The following is a 16,459-nucleotide window of genomic DNA, read 5'->3' as shown; positions in this document are numbered from 1 at the left end:
AAATACTTTTATTTGAAAGCATTTTTTAGATTACTGTTCCACTGATCACATGGAACAGAAATCTAGGAGAAGCCACTCCAGGCAAAGTGCATTACTTTGCCTGACTCTGCTCCTAAAGGGTAAATCTATAATAGAGTCAGCAAGGTACCAAGTGATGACTATAGAGCACAACAGGTTGTCATTGTTCTAGCCTTGTGGGTTTCATGTTTTAGTGGAGGTAAGTGTATTTGAGTACCTGATTTAAGGAGAACTACCTATTATCTTACAGTAGCAAAGGGGCTTATTAAGAAAACAGTTCATGGCTTGTTTTTTTGGAAGTGTGTAATTACAACTTCAGAGCCTTATAATGCTGTTCCTTTTCCTTCACAGTTTTGTTTTGCATTAGTAGTGCCCTGACATAATTTGCTGGAATGACTAGTTATGCTGAACGCTGGTTTACAACTTAAAAACATTCAGTTCAACATAGGGATGGCTTGTGTACTGAGCTGGACAGTGCAATATTTGCTGCAGTCATGCCAAGTAATAACTACCCCTCAATAGGACACCAGCTGAGGATAGACAGTTGCGACAGCAAATAGTTAAATCTATGTACAACCTTGTCATAGGTGTATAGTGGAGGCCTAGCATGTGTTTTTGGATTTTGTAGCTTACTGCTGTTCTTATTATGACTTGGTAGAAGTAGTGTTAGTATGTTCACAGAAGACTGTGGTAGAGACCTCAGGATAAAGCTAGTCAGTGGGAACTGCCCCACTTCAAACTGTGCGTCTTATTTGCAGGGTTTAAAATCTGTCCAGGGAAACCAGAAACAATTCTGCTGTTCTGTTTCTCTTCAAACTTGCAACTGATGCTCATACAAAGTGACAGACTCTTGAACAAGTCTGTCTTGTGTTGCCTGGGTCCATACAAGCAGAACAGACCCCTCTCAGGACTTGAAGAATCAAAGTACAAGGGAAATGTATACAAAGGTACAGGCTGAATTAGCAGCAGCTATTAATGCTGTACCTGTTCTGTTACTTTGCCAGATGCTGTTTCAGAGCTAACAGAAAGGGCCAAAAACCTTTATAAAGCAAGAAGTGACCACCATCAACAAGAGGGGGTGGGGAGAGGAAAGAAATACAAATGCAATAGTTGCATCTCTTAACAACTTCTAGGGATCCAAGTAGCTTGGAAAAGTCCAATTTAGACACCTGCTTCTGACTAGTCTTTCTGTATTATTCCAGTTGTTAATCAAACTTGTATACAAGTCAATCTCAGTTTTAGGTTCAATTTTAGGACAAACAGCTTAATCCCTGAATAGGTTTACAACAGATGAAGACTATGAACTATTTATTCTCCTTAAAAGATCCCAAAGGAGACTCAAATAACCAGAGAAAGAACTTAAAGAGTTAAATGCATTAAAATGACTATTTGTATTGTATATACGAAAATACCACAAATATAAGAGTCAAGATGGCAGGGGGCTAACTCATAGGTTAACACAGTGTAAAGTAGAGCACGTTTTTGAATGGTTCTTTGAATGGAGGAAAAAAGGGGGTCCTATAACCAGAAAACCTAGTATTTAACTTTTTAAAAGTAGATTTAGTATAACTTGCTCTCAGTGGATCTAAACCCAAGTTCACTATATAGCTTTGGAAGTCTTACCATTTTTCTGGGAGAGGAACTCCTGAATTAACAGAACTATGATCGAGAGAAAATTTCATCCACAATCAAAACTGAAGCCACATCTGAATTTTTTGTTAAATTTATATGAAAAACATGACTTAAATGTAATTGACTCCTGTCCCATTTTCTTGGAGAAGAGGAGCTTGCTGTGGAGAAATTGAACAGACATAAGTTCATCTCCATTTTGGCCTTGTTTGAGAACTTCAACAAAAAGTACTTGCCTTCTATTTTGCCTGACAGCTTTTTTGGATTTCGATTGCAACTCCTCCACAGGAAGTAAACATTGAAATGTTTCTGTGCTGACAGGTGGAGCCTAGAGAGCTGAGGGTCAAGTGCTGCATGAAGATCTTGAGGCAAAGATCCTCAAATTAACCAAACTAGTTTGCTGTGAGTCAGGGCTTGTTTACAGGAAAAAGTTATACTGACAGCAAGGAGTTAAACTGCTATAGTTATTCTGGAATAACTCTTGGATACTTATGCCAACACTTATATTCTGTCAAAGAATATCTAAGTTTGCTTTGGAAATGATCTAATGTAACCAGGTGACTGTTTTATTCTAGAACAAGTATTTAAATTATGCTGGTATAACTACAATGCTGCAGTCATGCCAATGCAAGTAAGAGGTTTTCCCAAGTAGAAGTACTAACCCAGCACTCCAGCTGAAGGTTGCCAAATTACAGACAGACCCCTATTTAGCAACTCTGTGTTGTTGAAACTAGTCCCCTTATAGCTCATGCTGTACACCCCAGCTCTCCAGAGCCTTGAAGAAAATCAAGCTCAATTTGTTGCGTCATTTTTTATGACACACTACACTAGGTACACATCTAACAATCTTTCAATTCTTATTTTGAACAGCAAATCAAGTATATGTTAGATTTTTAACTTGTACTGCAAGAGACCATGAAGATTAATATTGAACTGTAAAGTAGCCTCAATATACTTAAGCCCCAAATGTTACCTGGAAGAGTGACATACCTTTTCAAAGGTAGATATTTAGAGTAGCTTGCCAAAATTTGACTTGGCCCTTAGCCAAGTTCAAGGGTTTAACAAAACTTTAAAAAGGCTCTTGGTATGATTAATTGGTACAAGGGAAACAAGGATCAGAAGAAAGTGTCAGTAGATTTCAAAACAAGTCTGAAAAGCTGACTTAAAAACACAGTATGAGACAGATACTCAATTCTAAACAAAAAAGTTATGTTCAGCACTTTGTACTAAACTAAATCCAGTGAGAGTAAGAAGCAAGCAGCTCCATTCTTACAGTCTAGTAATGGTTTTCAGTACATGATGGATATCAAGGCAATCTTCTTCAAGGGAGGCAGCCCTTTTACCAGCAAGTTGCATGGGAAGATGTGGAGGCTGGGAGTGGGGTAGAAATCCTATATGAAGAGAGAAAACCAAGGGACTTGGCACAAGACCAAATCCTGATGGAAGAGCTCAGAGGACATGATCTATGTAATGTGGTGGGACGTGGGATCTATGGGACATGTTCAGGTCTATGGAAAATTTTCACTGGTATCCTATCAGTATCTTGGGTTAGTAGCAATATATTGATCATCATATTCCTTTAATTACAAGTCATGGTAACTGCATAGGTCAGGTTGTAAGTTCATTAGGAACACATGCTTCAACAAGTGCTCTGTCAAACCCACTATGTTCTTCAGATTTTTTCCTAAGCTACTTTCCCTTGAACTTTATTTATTTATCACCCAAGGTCCAGCTGAAAGGCTTCAGCGTTGTCTCCAACCTATTGCAAAGTACAAAAGGTAAGATAACTTGGGAGGCAGGGAGTATCAATAAATATTTACACAGTTGATGGGGAGAAGAAATGTAATCAAAAAGCCTCTGGCAGGCTTCCATGACAGCTTTAGAAGGTCCTCCAAGGATTAGGGCAGTAGAGGGTAAAAGGCAAGTTTTACTACAGATGTTTGAAACTAATTCATCATCCTCTGGGGAATGTATAAGGTCTGTGTACACAATTACCAAGGTACTTTCTTCTTATTGATTGGGATGTTGTTATAAAACTTATACAGTAACATATTATAAATTACATGAATACTGTATTTACCTGAATCCAGGATGATTTTGAATTTAAGACAACTTCCTAATAGTTAGATACTATAAATGGAAAATTATAATTAGAAGGTTATTCTAAATTCATTTCTTCTACTGCTGCAACTTGGAAATCTGGGGGGGTGGGGAGGAGCAGGAAGCCAGAGCCTCATTTGTGTCCCCCCAACCCCAGCCCCCTGCTGCTTACCTTCTGCAGCACCTCTGGCTCCAGGGCAGTCAGTAACAGTAGCTCCGAGCCAGGTTGCATTCAAGTAGGTACACAACATGGGGGGGGGAGTAGAAGGGTAGACTGAATGGTTTCCCGTTTGCTCCCCCACTGCATGATCTTCCCTGCTGCATGAGACATCCCAGCCTGGATATAGGTAGTGGCTCAGCTCTCCTTCCCCTTCCCCAAATGGTGACTGAGGAAAAAAAGCTAGTCTTGGATTCCAATAAATACGGTATCACTGCCATGCTTCCATCTACAATGCACTTTCCCTAAACCATCATCTTGGTATCACCATTTATCACTCCATGTTCTAAAAATTAGCTTGTCTTTACTAAAACATCACAGTTAAGAACAGCTGACCTTCAGCCTGAAATGGATGTCTGATACAGATAAAGTTAACAAAGAAGGACTACATTCACATGAGACTATATACAAAAGATTTATTAAAAATAAGTTCTTTAAAAAGACAAAAAATTGTGATGCATATATACAGCTTTGCAGAAACTCCATAACAAAAAACAGTGTGTATTGAAATGCCCCATGTACAAGATCATGAGCAGGGACACTGAATTGGTAGTTTCTTTTTAAATAAGGCCCAGAAAAGCATGACAATTTTTTTCGTTTTTTTTCTGGTTCACTATTACAAAGGAAACACCAAAAGAGAGTGTTACATAGATGAACCTCAATTATCAGCATGATGTAAGCATTTAATTCAAGATACAAATGTAAGAATGTGGAGGCTGGATTTAAGTTAACAGCATATGCAGTGAATAGTTTGTAAATAGGACAGGTATTCTAAAACTTTTTTTTAAATCACCTCTTCATTTCTATGATGCATCTTAGCAAGTGGTTGTAAACTCTTAAATCAGAAAAATCTTAGGAACCACCAAATACTGCCAAACTGTGTAACAGGTACATTTTCAAGATGCGCTGTGGCATAGATCAAAGACTATTCTGAGATCACAAATATATAACAAAGCTGCTGGTTTTCTATTTCCACTCCACACAGCTGTATGGCACCCAAATCAAACTACATTTCAAAAAGCTATCAAATAAAAAGCAAATGATCAAATTATTTGCTTTTGGCCACTTCATGTGACTGGTCACTCCTTCCCACACCTTGAAGTTGCACTTGAAGATGCAGTTGACCATTCAGCCACTTTCCAGAGTGTATACATGTAGTTTAAGAGTGAAGAGGTTGAAGACAGCTGGAAGTTCAATTCTCAAACCATCCTTGTCACAAAGCCCAAGTAGCAAATTCAGATTCTCACAGTGCCTCTTCAATCCCACAATTTAATAAGACCATCCCAGCCACATGTGATCACCTTGGATGTTTCATGCGGGTGCCAGACTGCACCTATACAAACTTTATCATGTGCTTTTAACCTGCTGTAGAGTTTTGTTGTCTTCCAGTCCCATATGTTAAGTTTTCCATCTGCATCACCTGAGATTACATAGCTGTTTTAAGAGATTAAAAATGGCATTAAAAAAACTGGCATAACAAGTAGTTATTTTTCCATTATTTTGAGGATTACTATGAAATGCATTGAAATAATGTTTACGTTAACACAAAAACAAAACAAATGTTGTACTAAGGAATAGGGGAAGAGAAAAGTCTAGTGAGCTATCCATTCCAGAATCTTCTGCTGGATGTGTACTTTCTGGTGCAAAGAATTAGCATGCATGCTGCGCTCTACGGGCATAAACTCTTGCAGGCTGACAGTGATTCATCAACATCATCTCTGAGGTAAGTGTGCTAGGCGATGTGATTATACTGAGCACTCTGTCGCTTGAATAATAGAGCATACTGGCAGGATAAGAAAATATCAGAAGCTGCCTTAAGGATCTGCAGGTCTCTCCCAGCTCCCCCCTCCCAATTTTGCTGAGATTTTTTTCCCTCCAGTTCTCAAACACTTACAGCACATTACGTTACACATGCATCCACTTCTACCACTGTTGGAGACCAGATACTGGGCTAGATGGACAATTGTGAGATGCTTGAGGGCATGAATGCCGTGTGCCCCTTGAGGCTGGTGAGGGGCACAGTGAGCTCCTGTCAGTGGCAGGAGCATGGTGGCAGTAAGCAGGGAGCTAGTAAGTAGTGAGTTTAAAACTAACAAAAGGAAGTTTTTCGCACCGTGTATAATGAAAGCATAGGACTCAATGCCACAAAATGTTGTGGAAGCTGACAATCTAGCCAGATTCAGAAGGGGATTGGACACATTCTTGGAAGAAAAGTGAACCCGTACTTATTGAGCATAGGCAGGGCCATCTCTAGGGGGGAGAATTGGGGTGACTGCACCAGGCCCCACAGAGCTGGGCAGAGCACCACCGGCTCTGCGTCTGGCCGCTTGCTATCCCACCACTGCCACTACCACTGCCAATGGCAGCAGCTTCTTCAGGTCCGTTGGATCATAGCAGGGGCAGGGCCCTGCATGGGCCGATTTGCCCCAGGCAAACTGGTCGAATATAACAACAGTACAAGATTTCCCCTGTGGTTAGAGTCTGGGCCAATGAGTTCACTGATAGTACCGCAATCCACTGTTTGTTTCTGGACCAGATGTTAGGATTGCATTTATGGACCAAATTAAATTAACTGGCAAAGGGCAAATTCACCTCTTTCATTTCTGCTACCTGGCACAAGACCTTTTTCTTTAATGCTGGGTTATCAGGGCAGCAGTTCACCATACACAGTCCATGCTGTGAAGGGTTTCTAAAATACAAGGCCTTATAGTTCTGTTTTCTTAGGATTTAAGATATTTTTCACAGAACTTACCTCATATCAGGTGAAAAATCCACTTGACAAGCATAGCCAGCCACCATGTGACCCTTGAAGATTTTCTTTTTGTTTAGTCGGAATCTATTCTGAGCTCCAAAAATCAAAATTTGATTGTCCATTGATTGACAAGCCAGCCATTTCCCTGTACATGCAAAAGTCAGATGTCAATGCCATTGAATCAGATTGCTGCTTGTGAAGAAACAGATTTGAGTAAATTAGATTTTGAGAAGTTCCACTTTTTGATGTATGCAGAATTATGATAAATATTCAGGCATATTTCACCAGATTCAGTATTAATACAAGTTTCTGTTGTCTACTGCAGAGATGATGGCTAGACTTTAGATAGTCTCATTAACCCTCTTTGCCAAAAAACACTGGGGAAACACTACAGACATCACTCAAGGTATGTCTGTACCACAATTTCATTTTACAAAAAACTTTAATAATACCATAACCAGTTCCTTCTCAGCCAGGTTGCCCATACTTGAACCATACCATTCTCCTCTTCTGTTTCTTTTAAAGGCTTTTAGTGCCATTTTTATAGCTTTGCTCCCTCTGCCAATCACAGGAGGTAAGTTTTAACTGACAATGATACTTTAACTTAAAGTAAGTAAGGAACAAAACCCAATGAATTCCACTTTTGAACTCCCACTAAAATAAGAGTTTCAATTTAGTTTCCAAATGCATTAAAATTCAAAGCAATTAGTGCTACAGAATGTGCCAAAGATGCAATTATGTTGAAAATACTTCTGTTCATATGACTTGGGATTGCTATAAGGCCAAGGTAATTTTGGTTTAATAAGATAGCTGACATTCTAGAATTGAACAAATGCTTCCCCTAAATGTCCCAGTATATTTTAGTGCCTCATTTTTGAGACAATTGAATACTAAACAGATCTGTGATATTTGATAGATAACTTGACCAAAATGTTGAAGCGATGTGGAAGAAATGAGAATTGACTGGAAAGCTGGATAAGAGTACAGCAAACTGCATAATGTCAGAAGCAGGGGTTGAATTAGGTCAGCTTGTCAAAAGCGTATTTTTCCATGGTGGCTGCCATCAGATGCAGCAGGATCTTATTTAAAAAACAAAATCAAGCCACAGGGACAGACTGCAAAAAATTTTGACTCTGCAATGCCTAGCGGAAACAATGTTGAGGGGATCAGTGACTCCTATTCCACTTACCTGGGATATTAACTAGAAAGTCTAATAATCGTTTAAATAAATTGACAGTAAGGTTATTTTATTGCTGGTCCAAGCAACAGGAATGGTTACAGTACAAAAAGCTGCACTTAGTCCTGATGGTGTGTAGAGCTGGAGAAAATATAATTTCCTTCATTATAGTTTCTATTAAAATGTGTTCTTACATTAGTAACATGAAGGTGAATAACCCCTTGGTAAAAACCAGAACTTTTATTTTTTATAAAAGGCCCAAAGTCAGGAACACTGGAAGAGGGTAGGATGACTCTTGCATACGTTTATGTTGCGTATAAAATGTAAACTTACAGTAGGAAAAGGGCAAGAATATGGGCTCAACAGCTATTTCCCGAGACACTATGCATCAGCTGCTGAACTAGCAACGGTTCAGCACATTGCAACCAGCAGCAACTGCTACCATTCATGTGTATGAATTTTAAACACAGAGTATTCTATAGTCACTACATACAAAAACAGTAAGTCCCGCTACACTATGCCAACGGGAAAAAAAACCTTAGCTATATGGCTCTGTCTATATGGGAGTGAACATTTTCAGGCATAAACCTAAAGGCATAATTATGAACCAATTATTGTTATACAGGTATAACCTCTGCTTGGGCACACTTATTTTGGTATAACCTAGATCATGAGTCAGCACCTACACCCATGGAGCCATTTTATCTGACCTGCAGTCAGAGGGCTTCTGCAGCATTGGGCTTTGCCCATATGGTGGATGGGCAGTGAGGAGAAGTGGTGGCAGCGATGCAGGAAGGGAGAAGTGACTGTAACTCTGGCAGTGCAGGTTGGGTTGGAAATGGCTTGCACTTGAAGCTATGGTCTGTTAAAGTGGCCTCCCACTACAAAATATTGCCAAAAAGCTAATCTCACGTTACTTGGAAAAGGGTTTACAATAAACTTAAAATGCCACTCTTATCCTGAAATAAACACTCATACTTGAGGTGGGTTATGTTGATATAACTAGGGAAAAAACTTCCTGGTGTACACAAGGGCCAAGAGAGCAGGGAAGAGTTAGCTCACCATTTGGAGACAAAGTCACTGCAGGCATCGAGTGCATACTTGGCTCTGCTATATACTTGAAGTCTACAGGAATGTCCCTGCAAAAGGAAGAAATATGTATGGATGAAGCATGGAGCGCTGCCTGAGGTTGGCTTGCTTATTCACCCACTGTGAAATACAGACATGGAGGAAGCCAGCTGTTTAAATGAAAAATGTCTAAAGAGAATTAAAATGATTAAAACGCACTGACCAAGTAAATGCTTCTTCTGATCCTGTCTATAAAAGAATGTGAGCCTTGTTTAACTCTCCTGTTGCATTAAAATATTTTAGGGATGGATGTAGATAATGCAGACAGTAAAGATCCATCACACTTTTCCCAGCAGGACTGTTTATACTAACACCCAAACTGCTTTCAGTCACATTTGCAAAAGGCCAGAGTCAGATGCTTCTCGACTCCTAGTACTGGCAGCACCTGAAACATTCTCCCTGACTCCTCCAGAACAGAAGCCTACACTCCGGTTAGACAACCCCTTACAGACCATAATATCACTGGCAGAAAACCATAAAGCTATTACTCCTCCTTCCCCCCCCCCGAAACCCCAAAAAACAAAACACCAAACAAAAAACCAAAAACCAAACCAACAAAACAAAACAAACCAACACACAAAACCACCCTCATTGTTATGAAGAATCTCCTATCTATATTTAATTCTAAGGAGAGAAGAAATTTAAATGCACTGTGAGTTCTGCTGTCTTCTCTCTGTACAAATTAATGCAGGCTCATCTACCAGAATGCATTCTAGACAACTCTGCTTTATGTTAAAATGTACCAGACATAGCCAGAACTGCTGCAGGAGCTGCTGCCTTAAACTGTGAGGCAGAAGAGAGACATTTACGTTTTATATTTGTTTCAAATCTAATTGTGAAACAGGCAATAATTAAAAAAATAAACTTATTAAAGATCACTAAACTGGATGCCGCTGCCTTTGTTGGCTGACCTAAAAACTATTTTAACCGTGGTGGTTCTTCTTGCTTCCTTTATATTTCACAAAATTCAAGTCCTTGTAAGTTTTCTCAAAAAGAACCCAAACCAAAAATAACATTTCATAAGCTGAAAAGATTTAAGTGTTGCGATTTTTAATTTTCACTGACAAACTATGGATTTTTTTTTCCTCTCTTCCCACCAAACTGCATGCAACCAAGTTGTCTTTATTATATGCCAGCTGGAAACAAACATTAGGGTCCTTTTAAGTGAGAGAGATATCTGGGCACTCCCTGAGAAGAACTGTTAAGACATCAGTCTTACTGGAGATTGAGGAGCTGTGGAAAGACAAAACATTTATGGAGAGATCACCTAAAACCTAAGGAGTGGATGAGTTTCCCAAGTCTGGCACTGGGCAAAACCAGCATTAAGTACTGTGATGGGGTATTTTGTTTACTATTGTCTTGACTACAGAATGAAGTAAAAGATGCAGTTAGCTGTGTTAGTGTGAAGTCAACTAGAAGGCAGGGAAGATTTGCACCTTCCTTTGGTTAGTCCGTAAGGGTCCATAAGGTGCCAGAAAGAAATAAAACTGAAGTGTTGAGCATCTCCAGCACACACATGGCACAGCAGCCCAAGCCACGTCATTATTGATCCAAGCAACAATGTGAACACCCTAAGGAAGAGAAGTGAAAATTAAAGCCAATAAAACGGTGACTCTCAGGCTGCTTGCAGACATTAAAAAAATGTGGTGCTTTAAATTAAACTCTCTGCGCTTCTGCATCAAGCCCAGTGCATACCCAGAAGAGGTATCACGTTAGTTGGACCCAGCTTGCCCAATGTCTGTATAGATCAGATGCTTTAGTGGGGCTTTATGGCACTTTTATCTAATGGCTGATTGAATCAGCCATTAGATAAAAGTGCCAAAAAAGTCCCACTGATGCATATGATTTATACAGATGCTGTGCAGCTGGGTCAAACTAATATGCTGCTTCTCCAGTAAAGCACGGGATTTTTAGTTTAATTTTATTATTGTTGTTTTTTATGTCTGTTTTGTTTTTTAAACATCTGTAAGTAGCCTCAACGTTTTTAGACTCAAGGCACCACTTGTTAATCTCAAGACACCCCTCAGAAAATGCTGGTGCTTAGCTTTCATCCATTTTTGACTACAAAAAAAGTCGGGAATTTTTTCAGTTCAAAGAACTCAGAAAAACCACAAGTCAGAATGCTTTTGACACACTGGATTCCTTTTTGAAATCCCTGGGTTTATCCTGTGAATCTCTTCTAGGTATCTGTGAATCTGCACACCCACAAGTATTAGTACTGCATGGCATCCCTGAAAGGAACTTGTGGCACCCAAGGTGCTCCACCACCCTGGGTGAGAATCATGGTTCTAAAACAAGGGGACAGAGAATAAAAATGGCCATGTCAGCTTTAATATCATCGACAGAAGGGTGCAGAACATAGGAAGCAGGCAGGTAAACTTTAGAATATACCACTTAAAAAGGCTCCTTCAAACAAATGCAGTTTAGCAGACATAAAATATTAGATGTATTACTATTGCACAGAGGAAGAACACCCCTGTTGTTAGGTAAACACCAAAACAAAGTCTGTATGAAGCATGTCTGGGAAATGGGGCTAGATTCTCAGGGGAGAATTTGTTCTCAGCATTTATGTTTGACATGTCAACCTACTCCCAGCCTTGGTCAAATTATAATGTCTTGTAAACAACATCAGGCAGTCAGCATTTGACAAAATGTCTCTAAATTGTTACCCCCAAACAATTAAACTGTACTTTTAATTACTAGCTCTTAAAAGCACAGGTCATATTTACTTTGAAAGCTTTTGTGTTTCTTTTTAAGAAAGTCTTCAGGCCTCTGATGTAAATACAGTATTTGTAATTAGTTAACCATGTTGCATATAATACCCATTATAAACAACAGAAAGATTCTAATACTATAAAAGCCTAAATCAGTCTGTCTGTCTGTCCGTAACACTTTATTTATACTCTGACTGGCTGAGAGAAACAACCAATCAGCATGCTCCAAGCATGGGAATGCACCGCCATGATTCTGAAGCCATGCTGAGGACTGGACAGAGGGTGGGGGAGCTGAGTTCAGCCCTGGTCCTTGCAAGAGGCAGAACAGCGGCAGGATGGGGCGTTAGGTGGTGGCACTGCATCCCAGGCCCCCCGTCATTCTTGATGGACAACTGGCTAGTTTATTAATAATAGCATGGTCATGGATAATCTGACGTATGGAATTTCTTCAATTCTTTGGAAGTTCTTCCAAAAGGTACTGTGCTGAACATAAATTTCACAGATTTCAGGCTTCAAATTAATAATGTTTACAGTAAAGTTAAATTAGTTTACCTACAGATTAGCACATTTCCTGGAACATTCTGGTGCATACCACCACCCTGCAGCCATGAACATCAGGCTGGGAAGAGAGCTCTACATTGCTTTATAAATCAGACCTAAGTAAAACTTGAACTACAGAACATAATTATCTGAATGAGAGGGCACTCTTTTATTCCTAGCAAGATTGTCTACTCAGTCTTTAAAAAACAGGGTATTAGATATTTATTGCTCAGGAAGAGAAAAGGGGACGGAGGAGGGAGGGAGGGGAGGGAAATGATGAGCTCTGCTAATTTATTATCAACCACTAACTGGAATCTCAAGAAACAAAAGGATCCAAAATTTAAGACTATTCACATTTGCACAAATTTGAGGCTTCCACTGATCCCCAGAAGTACCTTGTGATTTCCTTGTATATGCCTAAATAGATTCAGTGAGAAAACTGACATGAATGGCAAAACAAAATAGATTTTAAAAAAAGAGCAAGTAGGCCATCTCAAATCATCTTTGGTTATCAAAACATTCTGAAAAACTAGAAATAAAATAGATGTCTTAATACAGTTGAACTGTTGGTAAGGCTTTTTTATATTTTTGTTTCCTTTTTATGTAAAAATAATAAAAGCACATGTGCCAAGATAGTGCATAAGAACAATTCTTTATACATTTATATTAAGTGCTGATACAGATCCTATGAAATAAGAAGTGACAGAGACCATAAATGCTGTAATTTGGTAAAGGGAAACATAGTTTCCATTGCTTTTGCATAAAAACATATGCAGACCATAATGCCACTTCTACTTTATGGATGAAGCTAACATAGGTTCATTGGAAAGTAGGATTGGAAGGGAACTCACAACACCATCTAGCCAAGCCCCAGCTTAAGGAAGGATCATCCTTGAATAAACTAAACTATCCCAGCCAAATGTCCATCTAACCTTCTCTTAAAAACTTTAGATGATTGAGAACCCAGTTTCTCTAGGTAGTTGTACCAATGCTCAACTATCCTCAGAATCAGAAAGTTCCACCTAATCTCCAACTTCAATTGCCCTTACTTAAGCTTGAGGTCATTGCTCCAAGTCCTGTCTCCTACTACAGAGAACAGTCCATCTCCATGCTCCCTATATTAATTACCCTTCAGGTAGCTGAACACTTATCAGATCCTTCCTGCCTTCTCTTCCCAAGACTAAGCGAGCCTAGCTCTTTTAACCTTTCCTTGAAAGTCTTGCCTCCCAGGCTATTAATAATTTTGTTGCTCTGTGCTGGACTCTTTCCAAACTGTCCACATCCTTCTTGAAGTAAGGCCCAAAACTGGACATGCTCCAAGTGAGACCTCAGCCAGTGCTGTATAGAGCAGCAGTCACTTCCCTTTTGACACTCTTGGTAATAGTATGCTTCTGGCCTTTTTTTGCAACAAGATCAAACTTGTTGGCTCACATTCAGCTTATAGCCTGTGGAGCCATGCAATCTGGCCTATAGCTCTCAGACCGACTCTGAATGTGGAGGTGGTCTCACTGGTGCATGGACTGGACCCAGCACTGCAGGCACTGCTCACTGCAAGTATAGGGCACGAGCTATATGCAATGCCTATGCCAAACCAAGCCTGCGCACTGGTTTTGGGGCAGGTCCAGATCAGATTGTGCTGCAGCCAGCATGCAAAGTTGTCCAGTGAGGCACTGCAAGCAGTGCATGCCCTATGCCAGCCCCTTGTGCTGTGAACAGCACCTGTGGCACTGGAACCAGCTTGTGCACAATGTGCCAGTCCTGCTATAGGGCTTGTGCTGCCTGCGATGTGTGGACTAGATCTGGCACCACAGGTGCTGCCCATAGCACAAGGGATATGCACATATGGGATGTGCACTGCCAGTCTGGCACATAGGGTTTGTGTAGTGGGGTGCCACATGCAGTGCATGCTTGGAATAGATGTAGACAAGCTTTAGAATTCACTACATTCTTCTTGGCCATTATAAATTCTACAGGTTTCCCTTGCTTTATGCAGGTTCTGTATGTGCAAATTTGCTCTTATGTGATGACCCTTATTATACCAAAAATCCATTATATGCGAGGTAAATTCACTCTTATGCGATCGGTGTGGTGCAAGCCCACAGTCAGCTGATTTGTGAGGTGCATTGTGGGAGTGACACATCAAAATACAGTCTTCTGTGTGGATCTGTGTTCTTCACTCGTTGTCTGCAACACATGTTTCTGTAGTTGCCATCCTCATTATGGCTTTTAAGCGCCCCGCTAGCTTTTCTCCTACACCTCTCCCTGGCCCATCAATGAAGCCTTCATTGCCTTCTCTTCACATCAACTAAAACATTCACCACCACCCTGAGCTTGTGTGTACTGTCTGCTCTTGGTGAGTACCAAAATTGTCTTGTAAAAGTGTAGAAATGGGTCTGGGGGTCAGTACAGTTGAGGTCTTGGAATGTATCTCTATTTGTTACATTGTAAAGTGGGTTCTCTTTATGCCAGGGGTGGGCAAAATACAGCCCACCAGGCCATTCTATCTGGCCAGTGGGGCCCCTGGAAAATTTAGAAAATTAATATTTATCTGGCTGCCTGTCATGTGGCCCTCGATGGCTTGCCAAAACTCAGTAAGCGGCCCTCCACCTGAAATAATTGCCTGCCCCTGCTTTATATGAATTCGAATTATGCATTGTTTTCCAGGAACTCATGCACAGCTTAAGCAAGTGAAACCTGTATATTAACATGGGTTGTGTTGTTGGTTATTTTTTTAACAAAGTGCTTTACTTAAATTTGAGGCAGTATGTTGAATAAATGCAACATGATGCTCATGAACAAAATCCTGGGTATGCTAAGAATTCTGATCTGCTCTCAGAGTCAATGAAATGTTGCAAGGCTTTAGAAAAGTCTTCAAGTACTGCAACACATAAGGGTTGTAAATCAGTGAAGAAAAGTGAAGCAACGTTTTAAAAAGATCCAACATTTTCAAAGGATTTTTATAATAAAGATACTGTATTACATCTTGGTTTTGGGATGTAACGTTCCATTTAACTAAAGAAAACATTTAAGGTCTCACTAATATACCAGCCTCTTGACTGCAGAATATGTAGAATCAGCATGGAGAATATGATTACTAAATGACTGTAAAATGGATTGGAAAACCATCAGCCAAAAAATCAGCAAGACATTTCTGGCATGGCTTTCTAGTAAGTATTTCAATTATCATACCTAACAGTATAAATGGATTTGTGGAATGCTAAATTTTAAGTTTTCCTTTGGTTATCCAGAAGTCACTACACCATTTGATTAAGAAAGTTTTGCTAAACGTTTTTCCAGTTTGGTCAGAATTAATCTTAAATTAAACTTTGTAAGATTTATAACTTACCATTCCCACACCCTTAAGCTCTTGTCATCAGAAGTACTCACAAACCGTCTATTCTCATCCACAAACACAATGGTATTGACAGCTCCGAGATGCCGATCATACTCCTGTACAATCTCCCCACTACGAATATCCCACTGTAAAAATTAAACAGCTGGAGTAAGAGACACTTAAGTTTTACTGCATTTCTAAGCATAAACTCTATGAAATTTCTAGCATTTGGTAGTTTCAAGAACACTTATTTCAGCAACAGAATATGAAGAAACACTCACGTAAAGCAGAACTAAAGTTTCTATATTCTAGTTATGCAAAAAATTTTTTAAGCTTCAAAGAAAAAAGATCTGCTTTAATACATTTCAGGTAAAGTGTAAGGACTGGAGTCCAGAGAACATTTTTATAATGTTGAGGTTTACCTGGACAATTTTCTTATCAGACATTCCTGCCACAAAAAGATTTTGTTTATCTTCATCAGGATTGAATTTTATGCAGTAAGGGACTTTCCTGTTTGTGAACCTGGAAATACACTGCCCTGTGAATAAACAAGTCATTCAAAATGTGGTTAGTTTATAAGTTCTGTAAGCTCTTTTTTATGGTTGTTTCTTATTACAAGCACTGATGAAACAGTCACCTTTGACACTTTAGGGAAGTTTTTGTTAGTTTAGATCAAGAGAAAAACAGAAAACACATGCTCTTTAATCTGCTCAGGGAACAGAGAACTGGGCATTACCCTACTTACTCAAATCCGAGACAACCCTGAACTTCAGATGACCACAAATAATTAGATTCTATACATCAAAAAATTATAAATTTGTTATAATTCTCCATATATAGAATCTAATTA

General features: G+C 39.5%; 1 protein-coding gene across 1 annotated transcript in view; it reads right to left on the bottom strand.

Moving 5' to 3' along the window:
* Positions 1-4,360: 4,360 nt before the first annotated feature.
* Positions 4,361-16,459, bottom strand: part of CDC40 (cell division cycle 40) — a 76,327-nt gene continuing 64,228 nt past the window's right edge. The window contains exons 11-15 of the mRNA XM_019537894.1: positions 16,032-16,147; positions 15,622-15,755; positions 8,956-9,032; positions 6,717-6,861; positions 4,361-5,398 (exon numbers count right to left, since the gene is read on the bottom strand). Coding sequence (XP_019393439.1) covers positions 5,221-5,398; positions 6,717-6,861; positions 8,956-9,032; positions 15,622-15,755; positions 16,032-16,147 — 650 coding nt within the window. The 3' untranslated portion in view covers positions 4,361-5,220. The remainder of the gene's footprint in view (positions 5,399-6,716; positions 6,862-8,955; positions 9,033-15,621; positions 15,756-16,031; positions 16,148-16,459) is intronic.

Source organism: Crocodylus porosus, unplaced genomic scaffold (genome assembly GCF_001723895.1).
Source record: "Crocodylus porosus isolate Cpor-Errol unplaced genomic scaffold, CroPor_comp1, whole genome shotgun sequence".
In the NCBI taxonomy this organism is placed as follows: Eukaryota; Metazoa; Chordata; order Crocodylia; family Crocodylidae; genus Crocodylus; species Crocodylus porosus.
Note: the sequence above shows the minus strand (reverse complement) of the source record. Positions and strands in the feature narration are given on the sequence as shown.